Source organism: Melanotaenia boesemani, chromosome 14, assembly GCF_017639745.1.
Source record: "Melanotaenia boesemani isolate fMelBoe1 chromosome 14, fMelBoe1.pri, whole genome shotgun sequence".
NCBI lineage: Eukaryota > Metazoa > Chordata > Actinopteri > Atheriniformes > Melanotaeniidae > Melanotaenia > Melanotaenia boesemani.
The window spans coordinates 25939899-25958441 of NC_055695.1; the positions used below are offsets into that span (position 1 = coordinate 25939899).

The window sequence follows — 18543 nt, forward strand, 5'->3', positions numbered from 1 at the left end:
TCATTTCATTTTAGTCAGTAAAACATTTACAGGGTGGCATTAAAAGATGCAGCGTGGTATGAACCAATGACACATCCACCTCCAACTGATCAGTCTCCACTGGAGAGAATGTATGTGTTCTTTAATAAATGGTGGTTGGCACATTGTCCACTCTCCCTCTTGTGAGTTTGTCTCACTTTTATGTGGCTCATATAACCACTACTATGCCCAGAATTTGAGGTCATCTTGTATGAGCCCTTAACAGAGGACCAAAACATCCTCTGCTGCCAGTGTGGATGCCGTATGTGCAGGCAGAAAGAATAGGAATGTCGCACTTACGAGGTATAGCAGTTTGTTTTTTTATCCTTGCATGCAGATGTACAGCACCAACTAAAGACATTTAAACTCAAAGCCATCCATTAGCAAACAGGCTTTTTAAATGCAACCTAATCTACATTTATGACCCATTCATATTCAGAGATGAAATAAAGAAATCACCCGTTGTGTGCTTTAACAACAAATGTGAGCTGAAAGGACATCTGCCATAGATCAGCAAAGCAAATGGTCCCAATGGGCCAGTTTCATTTCTGCTCCCTCAGTAAGGTTGGGCAGTGCTTGTTGAAGAATGGGCTGTTAGTGTGTGTTTACATCTGCAGTGTTGGGAGGACGTGAGTGTGAGGTCTGTCAGAGCAATAATGCTTTGCGGATTCCAGGTCCTCCAACTTTAGTGCCATCTTGGGACTCCAGAATGCCAGTGAAGTCACAAAAAATAGCTGCGTAATAAGGAGATGAAAGCACAGGAATTTGGTAGCTTTGCAAGCAGGATACTTTTGCAAGTTTAGTGGCATGGATATTCATTTTTCCCTCTTCCACTTTTTTCTGTTTCCATTGATTAATCCCTGCACACTTCTGATTCAAGACAGTCAACTGGTTCAAACCAGAATACACCAGACAAGTGCCCTTTCAAATCACTTTATTTCAGAGCAAAAAGGATCCCTCCTCAATGCAATGCCAGTAATGTACATCATCTTCATTACAGAATCAATATTTACAGCTAGAATAAGTTACACAAAAATATTCAAATTACAATGTAGAGTTAATCCAGTCACAATTACACCAATGCTTATTTCAGAGCAGAGTTTTTGACTTGCATCACATAAGATCCATCCCTTCAAATATAACCAGTACAGAGAGATAAACTGCCCCCTCAGAGGAAAATACCAGCAGTCATACAAAGCATCATATGGAGCAGAAATAAGAACTTCAAATTCATTGGGAAAAAAAATTAGAAGCAGCATTTAAACCAAACCGAACCATTTTCAGCAGGAAAGCTGAACCAAAGCAGTTCAGGGCATCAGAGTACAGAGTGATGAGACATTCATAATCTGGGTGTTTTGGTTTGACTTGTTTCTTCTGTGGTGCTTTATGCTAAGAACAGGTTGTTGCACATGCACATGAAAAATAACTCTGCTAACCATTCTTCCTAAAAAGGAAAAATAACTGACAAGTGGTAAAAAAAAAAAAACTTTTTGATGATCGAAAAACTTTTTTTTTTTTTTTTTTAAATGCAGATGAAGCTAAGATGCCGCCTCCCCTCAGGCTGGTGGAAAAAAAATGTGCTTTCATTTGAAAAGTATTCCCTTTAAACATGAACATCCTCTACGCTTGAGAGCAAGTACACATGAGAGGAATCATGAATAGACATCAGAGGTTCATCTGCAGGACGTTAGAGCCCCTTTAAAATGAGGCTGCTGCAGCAGATTCTCACCTGCTAACCAGAGACAGACGGCTGGATTCCCTGCTCTTCCACTATTTTTCTTTATAATGTAACATGCAGGGCCTGTTACTGAGGGCCTTACACGTGATATGTATCATGAAATGGAGCACTCTTCCCATTAGCTATAGGGGTGGTTCCCAACCTGGGGTCCCTGGACCCCCAAAGGGCTCTCCAAAAGAGCACAAGGGGGTCCCCGAGGCTTTGACTGTTCAGAGCCAGAGTGATTTAAATTAAGGCCATGTCCACACAGAGACGACCTGTGGTGTATTTGCTAAGTTTTTATCATTTGGGTGTTTCATTCACATGGAATCAGTGTTTTGGGAGCAAAAAACAGTAACTCTGCACCATTTTATTAGCGAGACATGTCTGAGAAATGCCACAGTGCAGATGATTCGTCCTCATTTTGAAGAAAAAGAAAAGAAAAAAAAAAAGGCTATATGTTTATAATTCAAAAATGGGTAAGGATAACACGCACATCCCAGAAGGGTAATGCTGGGTGCCAGACCAAAACGGTGATATCAGATAAATAGTTCTAGTACGCACACCAGAAGTTGCTCCTTAAAAAGTTAAATGTTACGTTTCGGGTGTCTTGACTTATCTGAAGATGACCGAAATGTAACACACATTAAACTTTTAAAGAAGCAGCTTCCGATGTGCAGACTAGACTTATTTATGGTGATAATTACCTTAACTTTGGTTTTAACAAGTGAAAGGAGAAAGCCAGAATACATTAATTATGGTGAGAAGCCAGCTAATGAAAACATGAAACTGGGGGGTCCACGGCTTTTGGGGGTCCTCAGGGAAAACAGGTTGGGAAGCACTGACCTAGAGGGCCGAGAGTCAGTTTTCTCCTCCAAACTGTACCAAAGTATCTCCCTCACTCCCCCCACACAGAATTTATTTCTTTTTATTTTTTAGCTGGAATCAAACGAACCCGTGGCACTGATTTTACATCAGATTTATGTGGGATCTGCACCAAGGGCCATGTTATGGGCCTGATCCTTGCAGGTAATTGGGCTGACATTGAAGGGTTTGTGGGGAGCTGGCTGGTGCCCCTTAGCTGGAGTGGATGACTGTGTGCAGGTGGGGGGGGGGGGGGCATCTCTTTATCGGTTACTTTTGATATCGAAGGATAACTGGAACTGGTAAAAGAGAGAAAAACACAAGATTAGGAGAGAAGTCCTTCACCTTCTGTAAATGGTCCAATATAGTGTTTCCTAATCCTGTTCATCAAGTTGTCATCAAGCTTTTTGAAAATCTCTTATCGAGCCACTGACTTCAGTCAGGCTTTTAAAGAAGGGAAATATCAAGAACACAGGACTAGGACTTAGAAACATCGGTCCAATACTCACTGATTATAATCAGCAGGAGAGCAATGACTACCAGTGCAATGATCATCTTCATCTGTGGAAGAAATGACAGCAGTTACACACATTCCTCACAATGCTGACACTGGACAAACTACAATGCACATCCAAGTGTGGGTGTCTCACACTGGGATGTGCAGACACTTGTAAAACAGACAGACATCCCACCTTCATGTCTCTCCACCACATCCTCCTGTGCAGCTGTTTGGCTCGGCTACTGAAGGCAGATGCGTTGTCTGATAGGCTCTCTGAAGCATCACGAGACCGCGGCGCAAGGACGAACACGTGAGGAGGAAGATTGGGGGGCGGGGTAGAGAGAGAGAGACATCTGTTATAACCCAAAATAAATAAACCTGACTATTGTTTTCATTTTGATGTTGGATACTGTGAGTCAAACCTCTGTGTCTGTGTGGTTATAATTTGACAGGGTTATGCAAGACTCGACTGTTGATTTGATCGTTATGAACAGCTCTTTCAATGTCAACTCTGTTGGCACGAAATACTGAACAAGTTTCCAAATTAACACACAACGTAGCAAAAACAGTTTACTCTCTTCTGTCCTTGTCCTGACATCCCTCCACTGCAAGCTCCCCTACACTGTTGTCTGTTTCTCTGATACTGTTGTTAACTTGGTGTCTCTGAACGTTAACATGAGGGTAACAGCTCCCTAGCGTGCGTTGCTGTACTTGCCCAAACCCCCATCCCTCTTTAGAGCCTTTGTGTCTGCTGTTTCCATCTCCATGTGCCTGTTTACGACCTGCCGCCACTACAAAGAGAAGCTGTCAGACAAGGCTTCTGAGAAGCTTCTTGTTAACCTTGTGGAATTTAACAACAGGTTACCTGCACATGGATACGAGAGCAGACGCCAAGTGTCACTTAGTATGTCATGCTGTTCGCATAAAGACAGCTATTAAGGACAACAAGCACAGTGGAAACACGCAATCAGCCACACAACGATTAACACAGCCCACATAAACAATGTCTGAAATTCAAACACACGCAAAATTTGTCCTCCAGATGTGGATCATCGCCTTGGCTGGTTGGTCAACATGACCGAGTGAAGCGCATGAGCAACATGTGTGTGGAAGACACATGATAATGCCTGACAGACTGGGAACATTCAGCATCTCACTTGAGAAGGAGACAAAGAGCAGTGAGCATCTTGTTGAAAGCCTTGCGTGTATGTAAAGCTGTGTCACTGAGTAGATCAGAAACTGCTGATCTACCAGAATTTCCATCTACAACCATCTCTAAGGTTTACAGAGAACAGTCCGAAACAAAAATCCAGCTCTGGATGAAAATACTGTATTAACGCCAGAGATTAAAGGAATGGGGAGGATGGATCAAGCTGATAAAAAAAACAGTATGAGTCAGACAACAACTCATTACAACTCAAATACACAGAAAAGCTTTTCAAAATGTGCAACATGTTCAGCTGTGGAGTAGCTGGTCAACAGCAGATAAATCCACACAGGCTGCGAGTCCGGGCAGTTTAAAGGAAGAAACTGGATGCAGCAGTTTCCAAATAATGGACAAAAATAAATGATGATGATTAAAGATGAAAGTTTTGCTTGCTAGTTTCGACCTGTGGTACAGAATTTGATATAAACATAGTACAGATCCTTTCTGCTGCTTGTGTAAAGGTGCTTCTAAGGCACAGCCTCAAGTTCAATTGTGAATTATCTGTAGACAAAAATGAATAGAGTAAAGCAAATGATAGTGGTAATCCCTCTACAGCCTCAGTGTACCCATCTTTATATCTTCTTAGAGCACTTTCTTTGATATAAAATTTATAGAGAACATGATGTTCATATGGACCAGTCTCTAAGGTGTGTTTCAGCAAAAGTTCAGCTCTGAAAGCCAAATGAAGTTAAACTCCAAACTAAAAAGGTTCAGATAACAACATGGCCAGTGAGTGTATTTTTTTGCAAACAGCTGCTTCCCAAAACTTGGAATTTCTAACATCAGTGGTCCATTCCAACCCTTCATTACTGGGTAATTCAAAGATGTTTAAGATTAATCAGCCCCATTAGCATATATTTTCTTTTAAATTTGATGCATGTTGCAGAAAGCTTTCCATTCATGCAAGTAAATTCCCCAGATAATCTCATTTACTTTAATGGCCTGTAAGCCTGAAACTTTGGTGGAAAGGAAATGTTAAGATAAATACAATGGTGCACCCACTTTACGGTTGACTTAATTTGACTTTGTGATTTAAACACAGCACATGTTCGGTACACGTGAAGACACAAAAACACGTGCTTTATCGGCACAGCTTACCTGATTTGTCCTGCAGGTCATCGAGACGTTCGCCCCTTTCTATCACCTTGGAGATATTCTCCTGCATTACATCGATCACCTCATCAACCTGCGATTGCACCCTGAAGCGACAAAGTGTGTGTGAGGTCCAGAATTGTAATTGTAGCTGAAGTATTGGTCTTGTTCTTTTGGCAGCACAAAGCTTCCCTACATCTAAACTTGCCCAGCTGGTAGATGATAAAAAGCCTGTCAAATAATTTTCCACTTAAGTGTGTCTGCTGCATTACGTTTAAATCTTTGTTTAATTTGTGCTGTTGTAACTTAAGCATGACATGGCTCAGATTACTCCTGAGTGACTCCTAATTCAGACTAAACATTTTTAAAGAGCTGCAGAATTGCTAACAATGAAGAAAAGAAAACCTAAACAGATATGAAATAAAGGAATTAATTTGTTTGTGACATTAAAATCGACTATTAAGGACACAGATTAACAGAAAATGATCAATCTCGGTTTTCACCTTGAATACGTGGTGGCTGTAGCAAACATTCAAAAGCAGAGCAAAATACACATTCAGGAATTCAGACATAAAAAAGCACAATTTGTTGCAAACACATGAGGATTTCATTGAGTTCAGGTTCAGACAAACACATGAAAGTGGGAGCCTTGTGTATACAACATTCCTGGACTCTGTGATGATGGCATCAAGTTTCACATGGTCACAATGATGACAAATGGCAAGGACTGAAAACGGGGATGGAGAAACAACTCTAGGTGCCAGACATTCTCAACAATGACCTCCTCTGTTCTCTGGCTGTCACTTAATGGGAGTTTATATGGAAAGAGAGAGACTGAGACATGCTGGGAAGGTTACATAATAACCTGCACACGATAGCCTCTCTTACACAATGTCATAACAACCAGCAACTTCTGGTAAACATGGTGAGCCAGTTACATAACACCAACATGAAAAAATGTTAAAACATCACTATGACCTTTTGCTTTTTGGCTGCAACAAGAGAAATGTTAGTACTTACTGTTTGATTTTGTCATTCTGAGGTCCAAATCTGGGTCCCGTAGGCCCTCTCCTAGAAAACAATCCTAATGAAATTAAATTCACCAAAGTAATGTCTAAATTTAGCTATAAAACATACTATTGTTCACATCTAGTGCTGTAGTTGTTGTTTAGGAAAATGATTAGGAAATTATTATCCAAACACATTCTGCCTTTTCTTACTATGTTAAACCAATTAGAGTATTTTCACACAAACTCACAGAAAAAAGTCTTCCTCTTCATCAGAGTCCTCCTCCAGTAGGTTCCTCTGTAAGAAAAAAAAGGCCAGTAATCTGGAGGTTGTTTTGGTTCAAGGCTCAAGCCCATTACCAGCATCTCATTGGTTCTGAAGCCCAAACAGAGTACAGTACATTCCAGGCAATCAGTATTAATGCTGCTGACTCAACATTAAAACTGGCTCCACTTCAATTAATCATCCAGCAGCCAATAGATGTCATACTGATCAGTAACAGCTTTCCCTGATTGTCCTCTGAAGGGAAATCATCAAAGAGCAACGACTGATCCTAAGCGCCAAAACATCCAACTCTGACCAGGATAACCAGCTAAGTTAAAGCAGATTAGTCCACTTACACTGCTGTGATCACAACTAGTGATGGCTTTAATCAGGACAGAACGTGCCCTGCATAAAACGCTATTCATAGAGAATTAGCGCAGAGAGCTGCATTAATATTCTCACAGGAGGAGACAAGAGAGCTTGTCTGTTACTGGAAGGAAGGCAGAGACTAGATTCACTAGGAAAGGAAGGCTTTATCCTATAGTAATTTAATTTTAGTCATCATAATCACCATATAAACCTTATAAGATCTGCTACCAAAAAGAGCAGAGAGAGGGAGAACCTGTGGATGATGTTATGCAACATTTACCTGCCAGTGTTATGCTGATACATAGACATGTTCTATTCTTGTAAATACAATGTCATCTGCAAAAAAAGCTGCAAGAATGGTAGCCAGATGATCATAAAGTGTCGTATAAGTTGAGGAACTAATGTTCTCCGTCTGTGCAACCTCTCTTCTGTCTTTCCACCAGAAGGGGAGACATGAGGAGAACTGCTTGTAATTATAAGAAGGCAGGACAACAGCAAAAGCATGGAAGGGAGAGTTTTGTTATGCAAGTCTCCCCGTAAGCTTAGCTTTGATCCTACTTCAACACAACAGCAAGTTGGACTACACAGAGGAAGCAAGGCTGAGTGGAATATAAAATGAAAGGGAGCACAGAGGAGGTGGAGGTGGGTGGGACGATCACTTTGATGAGGACCAGATATTTGCCCATGGGAGGTTCTGGAGTCTCTTACCACTGAATCACCTCATTTGAACCTGTCCTTTCTTTTGTTTTCTCATATATTTTTCTTGTTTTAGGAGTATTTTTCCTCTAATTAATTAAATATTCTGAGGCAAAATTAGCTTTTTAAACCAACCGTTTTTAGCAAGTGCATAAATGCATTACACTGCAACAACGGTTTGTAATAAATTAAGAGGCTAGCTTTCTTTGTCTCTCTTCAGTCAGCGTGTACGTTTGCTTCCTTCATCCCTGTTGTTGATTGTGGTTAAAAACCAAAACCCGAACAATTCCCCTCCCGCTCCACCTGCATCTTACCCTCTCACTGCGGATGGATCCAGTGACCTCGTCATCGTTAAGGTGTCGTTTAAATTTGGGGGGCATGTTGTCTTCAGACTGCTCCTCCCGGTCTGGCTCCCTCTGTATGACAGTAGAAAAGTTTGTGAGGTTCTCAAATATTGAGGTAGACCTGTCAGACGTCTGCATCGAGCAACAACGGTTCTGTTGCTCTAATTGCTCCACAAAGACAGACGTGGCTCTTCAGTGCTGTTTGACTGTGTCTCTGCAAATTTATACTAAAACTAATACATTTAACAAAACATGGTGAAGAGATGAAGCATGAGAATAGAATCTATCATATTGGTGTAGATATGTATAACATAACAGATAGGGAAAGTGGATGTAATCATTGCTCCCCATGCCACTGGGTAAAAAAAATCTACTATGTGGATTTTCTCTTCTTCCAAGTTCTTCCAAATATACATGAGTCATGTGTTTTGGTACAACATGTTCTCAAGAATGAGAAAAACAGACAGATGTCTAAAAAAAACTATCTGGTCTCAGCTGTACTGTATTCCTTACGGGGAGGTACATTTTACTTATACATACATACTGTACATCCCAACACTCTCACACCAACAATACAACCTGTACCATTGAATCCGGTTAAGTCTGACACTGTGGCTTTCTTGGCTCCTTTTTTGGCACTGCGATGGGAAAATGGCCTTTCAGAAGCCAAGATAGGAGAGACGGGACAGGTCTGAAGCAGCGAGGAAAGAGAAAGAGCAGCAAGTCTAATCTGTTAGGGATACAGAGGGAAGAAATATAAAACTAAACTATTTCAACAAAGAAACTTAAAAGGAACAATCCACAAAAATCTTTATATAATTTTTACTCAAGCTGTGATTTATTACACAGAAAAACTATCACTGTGATGTTTGGTCTGTGGAATCTGCTAAATGACAACCACAAAAGGGGAATATTAATTATGAAAATTATGGATTGTAACTTTAAGTTAAAAGAAAGAGAGGAAATGGCATTTTTATAACGATAAAGTCAGGTATACCAGATTTTTTTTTTCATGGCGTTAAGCAGAGATAGTTTTAACTGATTAGTCCTCTGTTATAGCAATGTAATAACTTTTAGGTTCGTATAAGGTCTCTTTAAATGAGCTAGTACTGGAAATCATACCAACATCCGATCTGCGCGGCTACAAGGAAAACTAATTAACATTATATCACAGCCGTTACAACTTTAGCTTGTCGAACAGTTTGCTAATGCTGAGCAAACACGTCTGAATGTCGTTGTTTAACTGATAATATATATTTAATATTGGATATTAATCGACAACTGTGAAGGAAAAAGCAACGGAGACCAATTTACACAATATAGCTGATACACAATAAAGCCAAACAAAACAGGCCACTTCGCTTCCTAACAAGGCTAAACTATGCTAGCTAAGGATGCTAACGTGACTAGCTACCTGCTGTTTGCCACAAGATCGGAAGCTCCACGTCGCAGAACTTCTTCAGACGGGTTCTCGAGTATAGATACAGGGTTTTAGCAGTTCATAGTGGTTTTACAGGAACGTCTGATCAATTTTAATGGCTGTGCTGGACGATGATGCAAAATAATCATCGTGGATGCTAACAGTCCTCTCATCTGTCTCCGTCTGAATCAGCTGACCAGGAAGTCAACAGAAACAGCTGGATAAGAGGAGACTGCTGCAGATGTTTAACAGCGTGGGGAAAATGGTTCATTTGGTGTAGTTTTCATTGTCCTTTTTGTCATGTAAATGGTATAATTGCACAGAAAACATAACTTATTTAAATTTACAACTGCACCAGCTGAATACAGAGCTGTAGCTGTATTTGTTACATGAAAATACATTAAACTTAATATAAAATGTAATTGGTTTAATTAATTAGATAATTTTCTATTAAATACATTGAAATTAACTACACGTATAACATACATAGATAATTATATTTTGATCAGTAAATATAAGAGTGAAATTGTAACTGCTTATCAATCCTGTGTTTCTTCATGTAGGCTCACACATTTTTACCGAGATCTCAGTTCTTTCATTAATAAACTACCCATTAAGCTTGTAGTTATGCCGTGCAGACATCTAATCTGGGTAATTAATTTCAGTTATCAGGTTCCTCTGTGGGACCACATCCCAGTTTTGGCTAAGGAGGCGGAAACCCTGTTAATTGTTAATATTTGATTAGAAAATTTTCTTTTTTAAAATAAAGTTTTATAAAGCTCGTGATGAGGCGACCTTGAACCAATCCAATTAAGTTTATTTACTTTATATAACATATTATAAAAACCCATGGTTGCTAATGTGCTAGAACATAATTGTTGAACATCTCGAAACATAAAGACATTCCACACACAGCCAAAAAGTAAAATACACTAAAAGCAGTTAAAAGATTAAAATACACTAAAACCAAATAAAAGATCAAAATGCTCTAAAATAAATGAAAAGATAAAGATATAGTAAAGGAACTGGATAGATAGAATACAGTAAAATAAATTAAAAGGTTAAAAATACATTTAAGACAAACAGGACAAAGTATTCTCAAGCTGTGTTAAAAGCCAAGCAGTGAAAATGTGTTTTAAGATGTGATTTTAAAGTGTCCAGAGAGGGGCCCAGTTTGAAATGGGAGGAGAGCTCATTCCACAGTTTTGGTGCCAGTACTGTAAAAGCTCATTCACCTCTGATCTGAGGTCTATGTAAGCTGGTGCCAGTCCATAATGATTTAAAAACAAACAGTAAAATTGTAGTATTGACTAGAGCTCATAAATTCTGCGTCATGTCTTCCTGACCTGTAGGTGGCAGCAGAGTGCGCATCGCCGCTATAGTAACCAGAATTTAGGCGAAGCTCGAGAAGTTTAGCTTTAACGGAAGTCCGCGTGTGTTGATGACCGGCAAATAATAAATAGGTGAGTGTACTTCAGGGGCTGTGTATACCACTGTGTTTTTATATCTGTATTCCTTCATATTCTTGGCTGGATTTGATTTTTTCAGTCATATGATGTTTATGTGCAGACAGTCACGAACAGTACCTGTGTTTGTCGTTGTTGACAGGCTTCACAGAGATGCAGAGTAACCAGGCTCATCCTCTTTTTGGAGGGGCTTTATCAGCTGTGATCCCACACAGCGCCACGGACATCAGCGAGCTTAGGGAGATCCCGGACAACCAGGAGGTGTTTGCCCACGCTCACACCGACCAGAGCCTGATTGTGGAGCTAGTGGAGTATCAGGCTCAGGTGTCCGACCAGGATGCAGCCAGGTACCACTTTGAGGACATCGCAGGCAGTAACAAAGCCTTGGAGCCAGGTGCTTTTGAAGTGACCGAGATTGTGGCTTTACCTAAACCCGAGCTGTCCCTATCAGACTGCAGCTGTGCTTGGATGTTGACAGGGACACAACGTGTTTCTAAGTTTAACGAAGAAGCGAGGAATAATGTGACCATTCACCTTGGTCTGTTTCGTCTGCCGCAGTTTTCCACGGATGTCCTGATAACGTTTAATGATCCGCAGAAGATCAGCCCCGACAGCAGCAGCGCCTCTGCGGTGGAGACGCACAGAGAGCCTTGGACGGTGCTGGACTTCCAGCGGTTGTTACAGACGCTGACTCTGCACAATCCTGGCCTGTTTGGGTAGAACAGAGTGGGACTTAACCTGAATAGTTGTCTCTCTGTAACACACTTTGACCTGTGTTTTGCTGAAAAGAATTGGCTTGCTGGTATAGTTTTGAGTCCAAACCCACAAAGCTGGTGTAGAGCTGTTGTTGTTGCTCTAATAAATAGGAATACTTGTTCTCTTTTGTTTTTTTCCAATACAAATAAACTATACAATAACTCACAGACCAGTTGGATGTGTTTATTTTTCTTTTTAAGACATTCAGGAATAACCCTGTTCAAAATAGTTAAATATTAAATTATTTAAACTTGTATTATGTCATATTTGCATAAATATTTTTCTATGTCCATAGGCTTGTCTGGTCCCTTATCATCATGTTACTACTTCTGATTCACTGTGTATATAAGTTCCTTTATTTCTCAACACTCATTTATACTTTATGTTCTTTGTCAAGACTCTTCTCCTTTTTTTAACCTGATGAAAGTGGGTTTTTTTTCCTTGCAGTCCTTCATAAAAGTTGACACTGAAAATCATGCCCAACTTGATTTAACTTGTCAAAGAACCTCTGTAACTTTCACTTAATTTCGGCTTTATTTGTAGCGCCAATTCCCAACAAGTCATATCAGGACACTTTAACCCAATTTAGTTATAATCCAATTTAAACAAATCCACTGTATGATCTACATTTGTCCAATTAATAATAACCATGGTAATACAAACCAGTATTGCTGCTAAGGAAGCCAATGAATTGTATCAAATATTCTCTTTGATTCAGTCCCTCAACCTGAGCATGAATGGGGAGGAAAAACCTCCAACAGAAGCTGACTTTATAAGGACAACACAGAGGGTCAACAAGCACCATAACGCTAAGCCAGGGACACCTGCTGAGAAAGAGAAAGAGAAGCACAAGTTAATGACCATAATTATGTCATATGTTTGGAGAATAAAGAGAAAAGAGAGGAGCGTGTAGGGAGGCTCTCAGTATGGATATAGGGATAGCTAAAGCTCACCCAAGCCAGACTTAACTATAAGCTTTATCAAAAGTGAAAGGTTTGAGCCTAATCTAAAAGATGGAGAGGATATTATCTGCTTTCCAACCCTAAGTTGGAAGCTTGTTCCACAAGAGTCTACAAGACGTCTCAGCCTTCTGTCTCTGGTTTTTATAGGGCAACTGGTGGACTTCTGATTAACAGTACTACAGCTTGTGTACTTCCTGGTTTCTGCTGTAATAATCATATAATATTTGATTAAATAGTTTGCTTTAGTTTCTTATTCATTGCTTATCGAGGTTCATAGCCGAATGATAAGTGCATGTTGACTTGTATAAATGTTAATGAAAAGAGCTTCTGTAGTTATTATAAACTTTAGAATAGGTAACCCTGGATCATCCTTTATGAAAGGAAAATAAATCTTTCTGTCCCACAAGTCCTTGCTGTTGCACCATTTAAAGTGATATTTCAATATTTTTTGTCCAGTGGTACTAACTGTGATCACATGGGCAGATATGAAGAAAGGAGCATGGCTGTAACCAGCATGTATAACAAGATCTTTAAAATTTGTATCTTTGTCTTTCCCTTTTTACATAACCAACTATAACTTTCTTAACTCTTAACATACATCTCCTAACATTTTTTCTTGACGTCAGGACCTTTTCAAAAAAGGCAACGAAAACAGTTTCTACACAAAAACTGGTGATTTTTTTTCTTTACCTTTTTTTTTTTAAAATCATTCAGTCCTCCCGTTTGTTTGTGATCACATGTGATCTTCTTTTCTGTATGGACGTCCTGCAATAAACGATGTGATTAAATTGATTTAAAGCACCAACTCTAGAAACAATGTGAGAAATGCAGTAATTTATGCTGTATATGCTTGTTAAAGGATTTAGATCTGATACAGATCTTTTGACTTTGGTTTCCATCTACTCTAAAATACTACCTCTGTACTTAAGCAAGTTTATATGCTTATACAAGGAAACTGCAGATCACCATTAGAAAGCATCTATAAATCACAACCTTCACCTTACAGACTATTTAAAAGCCATTTAGTGACAGCCCATCCTGTGTGCCACAGCTCAAATGACCATATTTCTAACAGTATGGTAGTAATGAAAACACGAGTAATAGCAAAGGTCAGTGTAAGAGTCAGGTGGTTCAGGGTGAAATGTGATCCCACATACAGCATCCCTCTGGAGTAGTTTAACTGTAGGTACTGTTCACTGAGATCTGAGTGTTTTCAGCACTTCTTGGGTTTAGTCATAAACAGAGAAGTCAGGGATGAGTCTCAGCAGGAAAACGTATTAAGTCAACTGTTTCCATCTTTCACAGCAGTGGCCTTATGGTGGAATAATTCATCCATCTAAGCCTTTAGAAATCCTGGAGAGACTTCATTCAAAGAGTAGGTTTGGTGAAACACTAAATTTATGGAATTGAAAACGGCTACTAATAATCGGTCCTTTAAATGTAAAACCAACCTTTATAGATCTGAAGCCATATGTAATCTGAGCTGTTATCTGTGTGTGTGCTACCCTTTGATGAATCATTTTTTGCAACTGGAATCTGCTGTTAAACAGAACTCATCACAGCAGGGGAATTCAGGTCTGTCTTGTAAAACAATTAAAAGGAAGTAGCTGCAGCTTTTTTCCCTAAAGTCATATAAAATCTTTTCTTCCGATGGTGCAATCATGATGGATTAAGATCTCATAAAGTCAGGTATCCTTCCTCCTCCAAGACCCCCAGAGTATCACATTTCTTCATCAACCACAGCACCACAACAGCAAATCCTATTTCCACAAATCGTTTGGATAAACATGCCGTCACTGTTGTTTGTCACATTGTTGAAAATGTCAGGCATTTCACTTACAATTAATGTCTGGAGACCGCTTTTCCAAACATTATCAGGCTGGGGCTTTTCCAGGGCTTAAAAAGGTACGTTTCCAACTCCATAATCACAATAATCATTTTTAGCAGCAGTCGTTGTCATTTATGACCGACATAAAAAAACAACACTGACATGATATAAAACACACTTTGTTCCAGTACATCTGATGTTTATCGTGCATAAAACACAAAAATGAAAAACTGCTTGTTAGACCTGCACAGTTTTGAATACGTTGGAGCAATTTTAATGAGCAACTTTACTCAAGTTCAAGTTTTAAATACTTGTTCTCTGCAGTGTATTCATATTACAGAACCAGATGGTGATGCTAACTTCTACTTTTTCCCCATTGGTATTAAAGAAATTAAAATACTTCTTCCACCACAGGAAACTATACTTAAAATGTCTAATTTTCTTGTACTAGAGGCAGATCTCTTGAGTATGAATCTTTTTAAAAAGTACTACAGATGTTAGATTAACTGCCCTTCTATCCATGGAGACAGTAAGACGGTGAGAATGTGAGACGGTAAGGTTCAATGAAAAGGAAGTCCTGTTATACACTGCCTTACTAAGAACGGTAAAAATAAATAGTTTTACAGAACCAGTCAAAAGTATGGACACATTTTCCGATTAGATTCAAGGGGAGAGTGTGTCTAAATGTTTGATTGGTACTATATATGTATACAAGAAATAATCCCCTACTGTTTTGAGAGCCATATCTTATCTTATCTTATCTTATCTTATCTTATCTTATCTTATCTTATCTTATCTTATCTTATCTTATCTTATCATAGAGCCAAAGATCAAAATCTAAGACAGAATAAACTATTTTTTATTCATTTTGTAGATTCAGTTAAATACATTTTTTCAGTATCAGCCTAATAATATTAAACTAAAACTCCTTTGGTAAAGGTGGTAAAAAGAATTAGTTTTTGCTTTCATTATATATGCAGTGTACTACAACAATGGCTGGAATTTGCATTTAATAGCAAAACCATTTTCCCTCAAGCTGACAGATAACGATGTCAAAAGCAGGACAACCATATTTCTGAGTGGTCAAAGGTGCGGTGAAAAGAGGGTAATTATCTTACATCTGTCTTTTTTTAAGTTTTGCTTCCCTTTTAACAGACCATTATTATTTTTGCAGTTAGTTGCCTTGACTTCTGCAGCACGACAGCTATTTTTGGCATCATTATGGGAATTCCCATTGTTTAGTCCAAAGAAAAACAAGAACTATAAAGTCTGTGAAAGAAAGGATCAGAAAATTGGGGCAATTTGGGGGTGTGGCACTCATCACCAATGCTGAGACAATATATTGATCAACGAGGAAAAGCAAATTCCTTCCAAAGAACTGCTGCAAACTAGAAAAAATAGCCAAAGTTACCAAAGGTGTTCATTTTTAATAATTTCAACACCTTCTGAGCTGAACGTCTACATTTTAAAAATGGTAACATATCCAGTGTTCAGAGAGGGAGGATCATCCATTGAGGACTCCACATATTTCTTAATGAAAAACTCACTTTTTTATGAGCAATATTATTTAAAATAAGCTACAAGTGTTTTATTGCAAGATTAATAACGGCCCTTACAATATACTGTCGACATGTAGGGAGATACACTACTGAAGCAAATGTACCATTTACTGTATGTAGACTATAGCAAATTAAACTATTTGTAACTTGAGTATCAGCAACATTAAGCTGTAAGCTCTTTTTACTGGTCTTAAAGCAGGCTTGTTAATGTGCATGTCATCCCCTCCATGCAACTGGGAGGCATCAGTCACAGCTGTATGAAAAGTTCCTGCTCAGAGACTTGAGAATCCCAGATAAAACTCCCTTGTTATCACTGTGATGTATATACTGAAAACCCTGCAATCCTCTTCCCATCCATCTCTAGATTCCAGCCTGAATAACTTTTTGCTCTCTCTGCCAAACACAAGGGGCCAGTCTTAGCCTCACAGCAGTCTGCTGCTCTCATCAGGACCCTGGAGCTTCTCTTTTAATAAATTATTCTCCAAGTCTATTTTTGTCAGTTCTTGGAAGTTGAAACCCAGAAGGCTGTCTGGGGGTTTCTACTGTGGAACAACGATACCAGATTTGAAACCGTTTCCACTATCTTTTTAAATTATCTGGATATTTTAAACATGCTCTGTTCCTAAAGAAATGACTAATATTTAAAAGGAAACGCTCAATAAGTATAAAAACTAAAATGAAACTTGTTTAAAAATTACAGATCAGGTTTATTGAAAAAAAATGAAGAGGAAAACAGATATAATGCAGCAGCTGTCTCACTACAGATTTTATGATTACAGTACATGTTGTCACAAAGAGTCTCCTCTTGCTGAATCAGACCACCTATTAACACATATCAAGGCAGATGAGGTCAAAATGAATTTTTAATCTTCCTGTTTTTTCTTCTTGCTCTCTGGTGAAGTGTTGTTGGTTTGTGAAAAGTGCTCAGACATGGCAGCGAGTGCCCGGTAGCGGTGAGAGATTGAGTTCTTCACGTCTTTGGGCAGTTCAGCATAGCTACACATAAGGGAATAGAAATCAGTATTAATTATAGATGTTGTCGTTCAAACAAGTATAACAGTGATACTGTTTAAGAAGTGTACAGCTTGAGGTAAAACAAATCTGGTGATTTGCACACTAGCAATATGTTATCCTCTAGCGCCACCTGCTGGCATGAAATGACATTTTCTAGTAATGCTAGCTTACGTTTTGTCATATCCATTTGGCTGGAAACAGGGATCCCATCCAAAGTCTCGAGGACCCCTTGGTTCCACAATTTGTCCCTGAAATGAAACAGTAAAGTAGTAAAAGGGGGGAAAAACACAAGATGTAAACACTGGAGAAATGTTACAGAGACAGATTCTGACCTCTGTTTTCCCTCTGAAGAGCTGCACGGGTTCATCTTTGCCAGCACAGAATGCAAAAGTGCAGAGAGCCCATGCTGATTTATCTTCAAACCCAGCTAAGAGCTTGTACAAACCTGAAAATACATTCAAAGAGTTACACATTTGACATCACAGTGTTCTATGTAGTATAAAATAACCTTCTTTAAATGTCACACCATGCAAAACATGTATTGTATTTCTTACCCTCTGGCTTGAGTTTATCCAGAAACCATTTGCTGCAAAAACAAGTACATTTCTAAATTAATTACTGCATCTTTATTATCTGATATGTACAAGCTCAATAAGGGATGGAAATTGTACCGACATGTATGGACCAGGCAGTCCCCCCAAGGCCCTGAAACACAAGCAGGTGTCTTCTACTATAACTGGGCCATCAATCTAGGGGTACAGACACAATAGTTTGATTTCAGTAAGTCACTGACTCTCTAAACGTATATACCATAGTAATAACAGTATGTACCTGCTGTGCAGCCTCCTTACACTTTTGTATGGAAATTTCATCTGGCTCTCCTTGGTATTCAGGCACTAGATAAAAAGATACATAAGTTAGGATTATATTGAAATAATTATTTAAAATGTGTTTTTTATACTTACAATCAATCTTTTTTGACACTAATTTGTAAGGAAACTTGTTTCCAAGGATCTGGATAACCTAACAGGTGCAACCACAAAGAAAACATAGCATGAATCTATTTAGGTTGCTTTAAGGACAATATCACAAGATAATAATAATCTCAGCACCGTCGATATTTAGCAAGCACAACGTGGAACTGCATAAAGACGATGGACGTGCAAAGATCCAGCATAAAACGCTTTAAACAGGACACAAATATGGAAGCACACATTTTGTTTCAGATATGAGACATCTAGCTCTTACTTCTTCCAGTTTCTTTGCGTTCCCAGTCACGAAAACCACAGTTCTACAAGTGGGTACAGCCATGATGAATGACACCCGGAGGACTAAGAAAACTGGACCAAGCACTTCCGGCTAATCAGTGGCCAATAAAATAGTTTCTGAGAGCCTCAGCGAATCACCGGGCAGTGTATTGCCCCGCCTACCAAAGGTTCACCAATCACCAAGCGGTGCTA

General features: G+C 39.0%; 3 protein-coding genes across 6 annotated transcripts; 1 reads left to right on the forward strand and 2 right to left on the reverse strand.

Annotated features, from left to right (window-relative positions):
• Window positions 1–935: 935 nt before the first annotated feature.
• On the reverse strand, window positions 936–9703 carry vamp4 (vesicle-associated membrane protein 4). 2 transcript variants are annotated; one of them, XM_042005935.1, is made up of 9 exons: window positions 9493–9703; window positions 8664–8769; window positions 8049–8150; window positions 6656–6702; window positions 6418–6468; window positions 5404–5504; window positions 3292–3371; window positions 3109–3160; window positions 936–2898 (listed from the first exon to the last, which is right to left on the reverse strand). In XM_042005935.1, exons 2-9 carry the CDS (start codon window positions 8664–8666, stop codon window positions 2870–2872), a joined length of 465 nt encoding a protein of 154 aa, XP_041861869.1. In that variant the 5' UTR covers window positions 8667–8769; window positions 9493–9703; the 3' UTR covers window positions 936–2869. The 2 variants fall into 2 exon arrangements, with proteins under 2 accessions (XP_041861869.1, XP_041861870.1); XM_042005936.1 differs by lacking the exon at window positions 8664–8769.
• A 1147-nt stretch (window positions 9704–10850) lies between these two features.
• Window positions 10851–11948, forward strand: rangrf (RAN guanine nucleotide release factor). Of its 2 annotated transcripts, XM_042005934.1 has the most exons (3): window positions 10851–10961; window positions 11107–11718; window positions 11922–11948. In XM_042005934.1, exon 2 carries the CDS (start codon window positions 11118–11120, stop codon window positions 11682–11684), a length of 567 nt encoding a protein of 188 aa, XP_041861868.1. In that variant the 5' UTR covers window positions 10851–10961; window positions 11107–11117; the 3' UTR covers window positions 11685–11718; window positions 11922–11948. The 2 variants fall into 2 exon arrangements, with proteins under 2 accessions (XP_041861868.1, XP_041861867.1); XM_042005933.1 differs by lacking the exon at window positions 11922–11948 and having other exon boundaries at window positions 11107–11887.
• Window positions 11949–16760: 4812 nt separating this feature from the next.
• On the reverse strand, window positions 16761–18486 carry itpa (inosine triphosphatase (nucleoside triphosphate pyrophosphatase)). 2 transcript variants are annotated; one of them, XM_042007091.1, is made up of 9 exons: window positions 18332–18486; window positions 18049–18106; window positions 17915–17979; window positions 17759–17832; window positions 17638–17669; window positions 17416–17528; window positions 17255–17331; window positions 16897–17065; window positions 16761–16862 (listed from the first exon to the last, which is right to left on the reverse strand). In XM_042007091.1, exons 1-8 carry the CDS (start codon window positions 18392–18394, stop codon window positions 16933–16935), a joined length of 615 nt encoding a protein of 204 aa, XP_041863025.1. In that variant the 5' UTR covers window positions 18395–18486; the 3' UTR covers window positions 16761–16862; window positions 16897–16932. The 2 variants fall into 2 exon arrangements, with proteins under 2 accessions (XP_041863025.1, XP_041863024.1); XM_042007090.1 differs by having other exon boundaries at window positions 16761–17065; window positions 18332–18485.
• Window positions 18487–18543: the final 57 nt, after the last annotated feature.

Bases quoted from the DNA above. Each gene is read 5' to 3' on its own strand.
- vamp4 (XM_042005935.1), bottom strand. The intron at 6,469-6,655 runs GTGAGTTTGTGT...ATTGTTTTCTAG, and splicing joins GAAGAGGAAGACTTTTTTCT to GAGAGGGCCTACGGGACCCA. The intron at 3,161-3,291 runs GTGGGATGTCTG...TTTCTTCCACAG, and splicing joins TGTGGTGGAGAGACATGAAG to ATGAAGATGATCATTGCACT.
- rangrf (XM_042005934.1), top strand. From the start codon at position 11,118: ATGCAGAGTAACCAGGCTCATCCTCTTTTTGGAGGGGCTTTATCAGCT.
- itpa (XM_042007091.1), bottom strand. From the start codon at position 18,394: ATGGCTGTACCCACTTGTAGAACTGTGGTTTTCGTGACTGGGAACGCA. The intron at 17,670-17,758 runs GTCGGTACAATT...TTGTTTTTGCAG, and splicing joins GGACTGCCTGGTCCATACAT to CAAATGGTTTCTGGATAAAC. The intron at 17,066-17,254 runs GTAAGCTAGCAT...CCTTATGTGTAG, and splicing joins CCAAATGGATATGACAAAAC to CTATGCTGAACTGCCCAAAG.